This window comes from Centroberyx gerrardi, chromosome 10, assembly GCF_048128805.1.
Source record: "Centroberyx gerrardi isolate f3 chromosome 10, fCenGer3.hap1.cur.20231027, whole genome shotgun sequence".
Lineage (NCBI taxonomy): Eukaryota > Metazoa > Chordata > Actinopteri > Beryciformes > Berycidae > Centroberyx > Centroberyx gerrardi.
In genome coordinates, this window is record NC_136006.1 from 18,175,613 (window position 1) to 18,187,705 (window position 12,093).

A 12,093-nucleotide genomic window follows, 5' to 3' on the forward strand; every position below is an offset into this window, starting at 1 on the left:
GCCCTTTTTGGGCCTATTGATTAGTCAGAATCAAAGTGCTGCCACAGAGCAGCACTGCATATGCATTCATTACTGCATTTTAGATTAGCAGTTTAATGGTCTCTCTTAGAGGAGGGGAGATTGATTTCCAGATGGGGCTGAGTTGGGGCGGGGAGCGATGGGGTCTGCTGGGATGGGAGGGGTCCGGCTATGAAGGAAGGGAAGTGATCACGTTAAAATTTTGCTGACCCAACCAGATATTTAATTACATTTCTGGGGCTCTGTGCTTGACTGCTGACAAAGAGAATTTATTCATACGGTGTTTAGAATGGCTCTTTACTTCTTGGGTTCATCCTCCTTGAGGCCATGCTTCTTTTTTTTTTCCACTAGACTGTGTTTTAAAAATTCTCTCTTCCTCTCGGTTACCTTTCAACCTCTCTCTGTTTCATTCTTACCAAGATTCTTCCCAAGTCTGCTGTTTTGTTTTTTTTTTTCTCTTATCTTCCTTGATTCCTTCATCCAATTATTGTTGGCTGCCACCCTCTGACTTATGAATATATGTGTATGCTGACACACACACATGCTAGCATACAATCTTGCACACACACACACACACACACACACACACAGGTCTGCATGTAAAAATCCTCTGGACAGGAATCTTCTAAATGGAATGTCAGCCTACTTGCTCTGTGTCTCTCTCTCTTTCTCTGTGTTTCAGACTTTCTGCATAAGCAATGCCTATGCATACGTGTGTTTGTGTGTGTGGTATGTGTAAGTGCACCTAACTTAAGAGTGGCAGAGCGGAGGAGTGGCGAATCGATTAGGTTTCCTCTGCAGTGCTAAATCACCTTAGCCCTCAACACTTTACTCCCTGCTTACTTCAGAGGTGCCAGTGCTTTGCTGCCTGCATACCAACTAGACACTGAGGCACAGCCTTTCTTACCACCGGCTCCCTCTCACCACTCCCTCACGGCCAGCCTGACAATCACATGTCAGTAACACCAGGCATTATGGGCTCAAATCGTGTCTTTGTATGTAGCCATGTAAATCACTGGTCCCAATAATGAGAGGTTTTACTGTCACGAGGCAGAAGCCCACTGTTGCCTGGAAACACTGGCTGGGTAACTGTAACACTAACTGGTACGTTAAACCTAGAGTAAGGCTAGTGTTTCACAGGAATACGTAATAGACTGACCCTTTAAGAACATGTACGACCCTATTACTGTAGCTAATTAAGCTTCCCTTTCTCAATCCTCTGGCGAGTTAGACCCTGCCCTGTAGCTCCCTTGGCCTGAGCTAGTGCTTTTCAAATTTTGTTCTCTTGGGGGATGAATTTTGCATATTTTTATGTAGGATTTTCTAACAAAAATGACAGGGTCTTAAACTATAAAACTGCTCAGCTTAATTCAGTCCATTTTAAATTGAAGGTACTTGACAGGATGTGACAACATAGCAACCAGCAGCCTCATATGAAATTTAAATTTGCCAAACAAAAAGCCCTTTAATGTTAATCCTAAGAATAATTTGGAGGTTTATTAAGTATTATTAAATGTGACCCACATTTGGGTCCTGACCATACTTCGGAAAATAACACCCTTTTTATGTCGCAGCAATAAAACGGGGATCGAATCTACTTCTTACTGCCTCTTTGCTGACTGGCGACCTTTCGCTGGTCCTCATGCGAACTTTGACCCATCCAAGGGTTCATAGCTTGTAGCGCTAGTGACGTGTTGTCAGTATTTATAGGGTGTGAGTGCAACTGACCGTGTGTGTGGCCGGTGGACATGCTTTTCACTATAGTCTAACAGCTGCTGGCGTGGGCCAGAGCCAGTTAGCTGAATGTGCTGAGTCACTCTCTTCTGTACTGTAGAAGATGCCCTCATTACTCCACTACAAAGAAGCTCTGCTAACATACATTCCTCCAAAGCTGTTTGATCTCTTTGAGCTCTCACGAAAGAGTCTGGTGGTTATTTATACATGTCAATAAATATTTTTACTGGAGCCACTTTGATGCAGCAGACTATTAGGAATCAGTAATGACGACATTGATTTTGTTCAGTTGATATTCAGCTTCAGAAGGACTGGACAGTTAGCGTTGCTTGCAGTCAAATTACAGTCTTTACCACCCAATAAGTCCTACAGCTAAAACTTTGAAGAGAAAACATTTGGACTAAGTCATAAATGACATCCTTCCTTACTGCTAGACTTTGCAGGAGGATTAGTTTGCTAGACTGTTGGATATTGGCTAGAGGTATTGCATCTCAGCTAAATTTAGCAGTCTGAAAACAGTGTGAGGTGATAGTTTTAGTTTCTCACTTTCCCGGGATGGTTTGTTGTGGTTGGGTAGATTGTTGTGCACAATTCTCACTCATATTGATCTCACTTTAGTTTTGGGCATCTGGAAAGCAGGCCTTCATATTTATTGAGCTGCTAAGGCGGTTTCTGGGTCGTGCCTTCTGTCTTACCTCACCAAGCAGTGTGGAAGATCCTTTTTCCTTATCAACAAACTCAGTCACACTCCAGATACTTCAACACATCACACACACTCAGCATCACACACGTCAGCCTTCACAGATCACATAGTGCATCGCACCTCTCAGATCATACGCGACACAGGCGTTACTCCCTGAGAGAGACAAAGAGAGAGGTGGGAAAGAGGGTGTAGAGTAGAAGATGGAGGGGTAATGAGAAGGAAAGGAGCACTAGTCAGAGAATTCAGAGAATGAGAGCCTGTGGGACAGGGGAGATCAATGGGAAAAACCTAGGATGAATTCATTTGCGGTACAATATACATAGATGACAGCCATCACATGACATTGTGTGCCATAATGAGGATAGACGTCGATGGGGGTCCTCCACTGTGACATGTGATGGAGGATAGCTAGGCTGGTCATTAAAGAACCTCTCCTGTCAGCGATAGCAGCCCTATAGACCTATCATCTGTCACATACACTGTATGTACCTGCTGCTTTGAGCTTAAAGTCTGCCTCCGTGTCACTGTGTCACTGTACATCTTATCCACATGTGCATTCTAGCAATAAATATGGGAATAACCATCTCCTATGACCTATATCTGCTGATGTTCAAAAAGCGTTTAAAATCTGCCGTGAAAGGCTTTCTTCCCCCACCACCAATGGGGAAGAAAAAAATTGTTCTTTGTATTGATGGTTTGAGTTTTAGAGTGACCTAGATATGTTTGGATTTTTCTAGGATCTAATGAAAATGGGTGTGGGTGTTTCTCCCATCTCTTCCTGCAGACAAGCATCGTTAGCCAGCTCCTGAGGCACCGAGCAAACCCTACTCTCTTGAACTGCAACCAGGACAAACCCTCAGGTAACACATTTAGGCATTCACACACGCATGCACACACGCATGCACACACACACACACACACACACACACACACGCACACACACATTCACACCAAGCATGTGGTAATGAAGCAGAAAAATGGATTTTGACTTGCTCAGCTGAGCTTTTTCAACTGCATCAATAATCACTGTGATAATGTGAAATACACACACACAAACACTCACAAACACACACCCACATACACATACACACACACACACACACTCATACACAGTGAATAAGGCTCATTCATGACCACTGGCTCTGAAGAGTCTATCTGTGCACATCTGTGTGTATCTGTGAGCTTTAGCCTCCTGAGAGAAAACTCATTCATTAATGAAAGATAACACTAACACCTTACACATGCCCGTACACACATACCTGCACATGTGTACAGATTAAATTTGAGGTGTTAGCGATAATCATAAGGGGCTGATGTGATTAATTTCCTAATGGGCATGAAGGTAGAATATCATTAGCCAAGAGCATTATTGTTTCTTCATTTCAGGAAGCATACAAGACCACTAGAGCATGTCTGAGTTAACACAATGCGCCCCTAATTCATTACTTGTGGTGGGGTGGGTGTATGTGTACCAGAGGTTCCTGTTTTGGACTGGCATGAACCAGTTCAGTAAAGAGATCAATAAATAGATGAGATTATTTGCAAAATGATATATCCACCATGTGATAAAATGATGCCTGCTCTTTTAGAAGTGTTATTAGGATGATAGCAAAGCACATTATGCTGTATTATTGTAATTATGGGTCACCTTAAGACATGTGCTTACAGAACAGTTCTGTTTTTGAGGATATACTCCTCTGTGTTTTTGAAATATTAACTAGTGAATTGAAGGAGCAAAATCTTTCCATAATGGATGTGCTGTGTATTGGAATAAAGCCCTTCAAATCGTCGGTATTTTAGCAACACAATTCGAAAACCGAACCATGACAAAGCCTCCCCTGCAACCAATGTAGTGTGGAAGACTCCTGTTGAATGCTAAATAAGCACTGCATGATCATCATCGCAACTCTAAGCACTGTCTCTCGTCTGGCAGCAATGAAAGGTTTCATAGAGAAGGGCTTTGGCTGCTCCCTCCAGCCTCTCCACTGTGGAGTAGGATATGGTGGCTGCATCTCCCAAGCATCCGCTCCCATGGCTTGATCACACCTCTTGACTACCTCACTAATCAATAGCCCATTCTAGGATGTAGGTTTAACTCAGGGAAGACTGAGACTCCACCTAGAGACCGGGACAATCCCCCTCTTTTTCACTCAGAATCCCCCCCTTCAACAGGCGCATGAGGAGAGAAGCAGAGAGAGAGAGAGAGATGGGAGTCTGGGGGGTTGTCAGTCACATAGAAATAAAAGACAGGATAAAGCCATTCCCCTCCCCTGTGCCCTGTTAGACCTCATTACAGACAGGGGGGATCTTAACTCCCTGTGTCTCTTAAGTACAGTTGGATCGATCCACAGTGGGGTTCACATTCTGCCGGGCGTGGCTCATCCATACGGATTTTGAGGGGGGCTGACAGGGGCAATAGAAGGGAAAACAGAGGGTTGTATCTGGCTGTTTGAGAGTTCAGAGGCTTAGAGTATTATGCTTTGTAGCTAACAGCAGTATTGCCCTTTGACTGTCTTCTAATCAATATTTTTACACCTCACAGAGATAAAGGTGGGAATCTGCAGAGACTTCACAGTGTAACATCATTTTTAAGAACATTAATGCCTCCCAAACCCCCTAAATGCTTTGGTACCTGCCATGTGTGTTGGAGCTTGACTGATACCTCAGGCTCTAGGAATCATCTCACTCATGTATTTCTTCTTCTTCTTTTTTTGTTTTTGCTATGATACTGATATGTTACAGTGAGCTTGTAAAGACCGTGGCTTAGACAAGAATAGATTTTTAGAGAAGTCTAGAATAGACTTTAGACTTTAGAATTGGGAACACTCACTTTCAAGAGGTCTAATGCAATGCAATGCAATAATAGGATTACAGATGGAATTTTGTCCTTCAAATGTTGCCAGAAACACATTGGTGAATCAATTTTAGAGCTTCAAAATTTTATTTTGAATTGGGAGATATGTAATAACATTTTGAAGATTTGGTCTATGTAAAATTCAATTTTTGCTCTGTTAATTTCATTGGTCTGATTGGCCCCATCTTGTGTGTCATGTCACCAGACATTGCTGCTTCAGAGCCCATAGTTGACATGCTGCTGAAGGCAGAAGAAAGCTGGCTCCAGAGACTGAAGGACCCCTCCGCTCCTCTGCCCTCCACCGACCAGCGCTACGATGGGGGATCGCACGACCTCAACACCCCTGTCAAGAACCTGTGAGTGTAGAGTTTCTCAACTATTGTCTTATGGTTACTCCACTGAGAGCTTGTAAATCGCATTACCTCGTTCCACTTTCCTTGTCTATTCACTTCACCCTCCATCTCACCCAAATCTATTTCCCTTCCCTCCATCCCTCTCTCTTTTCCGACTCCTTGCCTCCCCCCACCGCCCGTACAGGAACCCCCTGGGTCTCCCCATCTCTAAGCGGGACAGTCTGCTGGAGAAGTGTGCTATGTTCCGAGATGCAGGTGGGGCACTGAGCCGACAGCCCTCCCAGGACAATGGCCTGGATGGGCCCTTCAGCTCTGGAGCCAGCAAACTGGAACAGGTAACTCCTCTGTCTACAATACCCACAGCACAAAGAATGCACTTCACAGATTTAGACAAGTGGGTTACACAAAAAAAGACAGATTTCACAGATGTCAGAGTTTCTATTTGGAATTTGGAATGCGATGAGAGGAGCAATCAAGTATGTACTTGGTACCAGCAAAATGTACTAGATCAGTGGTCTTTCCAACTAGAGAAATCAGCTGGTGAAGTGTTTAGTTGGAGTGAAAGCCTGCAGACTCCTGGCTGATGGCACATGGTTGGATGCCACTGTTCCAGACTGTAGTTCTAAATTTAACTCTCTTATAACATAAGCATCCACTTTTATTATGTAAAATACTCCCTGGGCCACAGTTGCAGAGAATGTTTCCGCAATAGTGTTCAATATTCTCTGTTGTAACTCTCATCCTGCAGGTGAAGCTGATGCCCCCGGCACCCAATGACGACCTGGCGTCCCTCAGCGAGCTGACCGACAGCAGCCTGCTCTACGAGATGCAGAAGCGCTTCGGCAACGATCAGATCTACGTAGGACTCCCCTATCCCCCCCCGCACCGCTTCAATATACAACCACGTCGTCCCACTCAACATTAAACATGCATTAGAACACACAGAGAAATACAAATACAAACACAAACACACATTCTCTCTCGGGCATATCTGGGTCACTCTGCTTGTTTACTCATAGTGTTGTTTATGGTCTGGGAATTGGGGTGTGATGTTGGGATCACATCACACATACTTTATACCCATGAGAGTCGACTGAGCTCAGCAGAGGAATTCCCTCCAACATACACATACTCTCTTTCTCACACACACATCACACACAACACACCGCACATACCTCCTCCTCTGTAGACTATCGTGAAGATTATATATCTGTGATTTCTGTTGCTGTTGCAGCCAACAGTCAGTGGCTAATAGTTCTTTTTGTGCAAGTAGTTAAGTCAGTGTGTGTTTTTTGGCATGGTACCTCATTCTAAGATCATTCCCCCACTCTTGGTGCTTTGTTCTGGGCCAGGAGCCGCAATGTGAGCCCAGGGCATGAGCCCAGGAGACTGTTGGCCAGGTCAGGAAGGAGAGTGAATTCACCCACACACACACACACGGGCACACAAACACACAAACTCGCACAGTCACTTACATGCCGAACGCTGGTGAAAATTTCCCTAAATTGCTAAATCAATACCATTTTGATCAATGGGAAAGAAAAATCCATAACTATATTCAGGAGTAAAATGCCTTCATCTCCAATGATTGGCCAGTTTTAAGTTCTTTTTATTTGCCCCTTTCCTCTAAATCTGCAGCCTGGTCTATACCTCTCCATGGGGACTGAGCTCTATGAAGACTGGAACCAGATCAATGTTGAGCTACCCGGTGCTTTCTCTTCTCTGTAGAGAGGCTCTAATAGTCTATTATTATGGAAGCCCAGATGGGCGACAGGCAGTACGGTTAGACACAGCAGGGGATGGAGATGAGGGGGACAAGGGGATGACAAGAAAGGGAAGTGTAGTGGATGAAAAAAGAGATACGATTAAATCCCACAATAATGAGGGCTGGATGCCGAGGAAGGTACGGTCCAGATGGAGAGGGGGAATGATGAGCAGGAAGTGGAGGAGGGAGAGGACAAAGCAAGTAAGGTGATGGTGGGAGCTTAGGAGGAGGCTTGCTCTGATTTGATTTAAGTGTCATAGACTGGAGGTGCTTGGCCTACATAGGCTTACAGGACACAGCCATACACTATGTTGCATTTTGTGTATAACATCATATTCCTAAACAGTCAGGTATCATGAAAAACAAACAACGTACATTGCTATTTTGCCTTGGCTTCAGAGATAAAGATTGCCACACTGAATCCACCTTTTCAAAAACCTATTTCAAGAATTCAATGATCATCTAACAAAAACAAATTACACAGCACACCTTTCAGCTCACCAAATAAAAGGTTATAAAATCAATTTCATTTTCAATTTCAAGAAGCAAAGAGAGTGAGTCTGAACCGTCTTGTTTCTAAAGCTAACGATAATGTACCTGACCGTACGGAGGCATAATACAGGACAGTATGAGAAAGAGGTGAGGAAAGCGGAGAGATGTGGAGAAAGAGAGGGACAGTAGTAGGGGGAGGACAAAGGCAGTGAATGGTCCATATGTTCCCAGCAGGGTGGTCAGGGACGGGGCTTTGATGAGTGGTCTGCTTCCTTCTGCCAGGATAGAAGGACCACTGCACCGCCAAACCCCCGAGGAGAGAGCAGCAAGGAACTGGGGAAGGATATGAGAGTCAGAAGGCATTGATGATGGCTGGACGGTTGGCAGCCATGCCACAGGATAAAACGGCAGACTCAGTGGCGAAGTGGCTCACAGTTTTAGAGTTAAAGACACAGACGATGAAACTGATTTTCGCTCAGCGTTTACAGGCAATGGGAAGTTGTTCAAGTCATTAACCTTGAGCCAGGTCCTGAGGACGGAGCAGCATGTTGGAGAATGTTAGCACTGCCAGCACTCTCTCAGGGGACGCAGTGTTAGCTGTTAGCTTTCAAACAGCCTCCAGGACGCTGTGTGAGAGGGTTAGCAGTTCAGCTGAAAGGGTCAGACATTGGGGGTTGGTGGATATTATCTAAATGGCCTCAGGGTCTGTGTGTACACTATGTGGGAGTGCAGATTTGTTGCTTTTATTGGAAAAAAAGTTATTAGTCAGGTTATCATCTGATGTCCTCCCCTGACCTTTCTCTGCCATTTCATTAGCATACCCTTATGATAATAGTGATATTGATGTTGAGGAGAGAGTGGGGAAAAAACTGCTGTCTTCAGGTCAACGTTTGCCCTTGGTCTTCTTCTCTGGAGATGGTAGACTTAGTGGTAGCCCTTGGCAATCACTAGTTAATTATGGCCCAGCCCTCCTCATTCCTCCTTCAGTATGACTCCAATGTCAATGCAGTTAGATGGAGCTGGGCTCAGCACCCTCATACCCAAAAGAGAAACCTTTACCAGTAGTTGATTTATATCTTGGTCTCAGTGCTGAAAGAAATAACAGCGTTCAAGGCGTAAATAATTCAGGTGTGTTTTTCCCTCTTTTGTAGACCTATATTGGACACATCCTTCTGCTCGTCAATCCAAACAAAGAGCTGCCCATCTACTCCACTTTGGTAAGCATGCACTGTAACTATCTATATCTCACCTAGGCTTACAGGATATGCTCAGGACACCAGTTTATCTTTTCGAATGTTGAATTTGAATACGGTTTTCAGGTCGTTGTATACTATAATACATGCTTCAAAGTGTGTCTTGGCATTGTATTCGCTATGTACTGTGTACATGCAAAATTATACTACATGAGAGGCAGGTTAGCTGTATAATTAGCAGGGCATGAATGGATGAAATGGACCTTGATGTGGTTGATAAATAATGCAGAGTCTTCCTGTCACAGCATAAGGCTGACTCTGCACCAGCCAGGGAAGAGAGGGATCCAGTTTAGCTAGCCCCGAATACACACACACACACACACACACACACACACACAAACACTCTCTCCCTCTCACACACATACAGTTTTATATAAACACAAAGTATCTACCTCACCACTTTGCTGTATATGAATAATTCATTTCAAAAATGCACTATATATCAATTTTGGGTAAAAAAATAAAATCATTACCTGGAGTTCATTATTTAATATCTCTAAAATTTAGAGGAGCCTGTCTGCAGTTACTTCCTATCCTTCAAAAATCACCATAATTTGTTTCAGTGTTGTGATACCTGTCGTTTAGTGAGAGTATCACTAGGCATCACTCTTTTTTTCAGATGGTGGATATCTCTTCATACATGTCCTCAGTCCCTATTATAGCTAACATCAAAGGAGCTCAATCACGCTGTGTGCACTGTGTAAAGAAATAGGAGGTGACAATGTGTCTGTCACACAGCCCAGTGCCTTAATGCCAGCTGAAGGTTTGCCCATGTGGGCCCAGGAGGGGTTGGCCCGGCTAGGAGGAGACGTCTCCCGCTGCCATAGACAGAGGGAAGCCAAGCCCCCTCTGGCCGTCCCATTCCTGCCTGTGGCTGGATTCACTCCAGGCATCAGTACCCATCTGAGAGAGTGTGTGGAGGAGCAGGGAGGAGCCGGAGTGAGAAGGACATATGTCACAACATGTGTGATCTGTTGGCCGTCTGTCACCCCCTCTGGTCTGGGGGTCCACACTCCCACCCTCTCCCCCTCCTCTTTGGCTCTTCCATCTCCAAAAACCCAGTACTGGCACACATCTGCTGGACTGGTTGCAAAGGTTGAGGCAGAGGGATGCTTGTTATTTTTTATGTTACAATGGCACCAATGGCATGGAATTAAACCATGGCGAATGGACTGGCTTCTGGGTTGTTATTTAAAAGTAAACCAGCCACTTTGAGTTAGATTTCTTAGGGTTATGTTTTGACGTGTGTGTGTGTGTTTAAACAGATGGACACAAAGCTTGACAGGTTCCAATTAACACCTAATCGATCTCTTAGTCACTCTGGGTTGGATTTCGTTGTTATAGTGAGTGGTAAACCACACCTTGTTAGTGAGCTGGACACACGCTCACACAGGTATGCAATGATATACCCAGCGTGGTTTCACTTTGTAGCCGAAACTCCATCCTTTGCACTCCCGGCTCAGGTTTGTGTCCATGTTACATAAGGTTGTAATCCAATGTTGTCAACTGTCTCTCTCTCTCTCTCTCTCTCTCTCTCTCTCTCTCTCTCTCTCTCTCTCTCTCTCTCTCTCTCACTCTCTCTCTCTCTCTCTCTCTCAGGTCAGCCAGTTGTACCTGAGCTCCACAGGTCGTCTGTGCTCCTCTCTGCCCCCCCACATCTTCTCCTCAGCAGAGAGAGCTTACCACATGATGCTGCAGGAGAGACGGCCGCAATGTTTCATCCTCAGGTACACCCACCTGCCCCGCCCCTCCACCCCAGACACACACACATCCACACACAAACACTGAACTCTGTGCCTCAGTATTGCAGAACAAAATGTCAACAGAGTGGAGTAATTCAGTAAATGTGAATGGCAGAGTTAGGCCAGCCACCTGGTTTGTCCACGCCCTCCTCCCACAGGCCTGTTAAACACTCCCTGAGAGATTAATAGCGCTCAGCCTGAGCTGGGCTCTAGACCTGTTCAACGCTCACAGGGAGATGGATGTGCTCTGGGAGCGTTGCAGCGTCCTGCTCTTTGTCCTCGGCTGGACGGAGGCAGCTCCCTGATTGCAATTAAATCCCGTTCCGGCTTTCCAGCGACATTCCCGCTGAGTTGCAACCAATCTGGCAGAGAGTTAATGCACCCTGGCCGCAGGCTATCCATCACACACACACACACACACACACACACACACACAAGCATGCACACAGCTTCGGCATTACATACCACGCCTCTGTGCTCCAATGGGCTGGAGGCAGTCAAAATGTTCAGCTCCCTCAAGGACAATGTACGTTCTCACACACACTCTTTCTCTTTCTCTTTCTCTTTCTCTTTCTCTTTCTTTTTCTCTTTCTCTTTCTCTTTCTCTTTCTCTTTTTCTCTCACTCTGACACTTTCCTCACTTTCTCTTTCTCTCATTTTTTCTCCTTTTTTTCTTTCTGGCTCTGTATGACGCTCTTTCTTCTTTATTTTTCTCTCATTCTTTCTATTTCACTTACACTCTCTCTCTCTCTCTCTCTCCTCTGTCTGACAGACACACACACACGCGTACATACGCGTGCACGCTCATACACACACTCCTGCACGTTTACAGGCAATCAGTGGCCATGATCCCCGGAGGCTAGTGCACTAACAAAATGCCCTTGAAATCTAATAAAAAACTGGTAAATGAAAAGAGAGGGGAAAGGCCTCTGGACTTCACACTCAGCGGAGTTGTTAGTAGGAAATATAAAACACACATACACACACAAACAGCGCACCACAGTACATTGCGGTCATTAGTAAGGGCTTATGACCTTCTGAAGCCATCTGCTGGGTGTTACTCTGCTGGTCTCAACTCTCTGCATGTCGGTGTGTGTCAGAGCATGTACTGTAGAGGTACCTTATGTCAAGTCCCATATCCACTAGATGCCAAATTAGAAACACGCCTCTGGTGCCAGA

The 12,093-nt window shown here is 45.0% G+C and overlaps 1 protein-coding gene across 1 annotated transcript in view; it reads left to right on the forward strand.

The window, feature by feature from the left end:
• Nucleotides 1–12,093, forward strand: part of myo16 (myosin XVI) — an 82,736-nt gene that overhangs the window by 28,793 nt on the left and 41,850 nt on the right. The window contains exons 8-13 of the mRNA XM_071905248.2: nucleotides 3,240–3,315; nucleotides 5,515–5,665; nucleotides 5,847–5,997; nucleotides 6,411–6,521; nucleotides 9,071–9,136; nucleotides 10,772–10,899. Of these exons, the coding sequence (XP_071761349.2) occupies nucleotides 3,240–3,315; nucleotides 5,515–5,665; nucleotides 5,847–5,997; nucleotides 6,411–6,521; nucleotides 9,071–9,136; nucleotides 10,772–10,899 (683 nt within the window). The remainder of the gene's footprint in view (nucleotides 1–3,239; nucleotides 3,316–5,514; nucleotides 5,666–5,846; nucleotides 5,998–6,410; nucleotides 6,522–9,070; nucleotides 9,137–10,771; nucleotides 10,900–12,093) is intronic.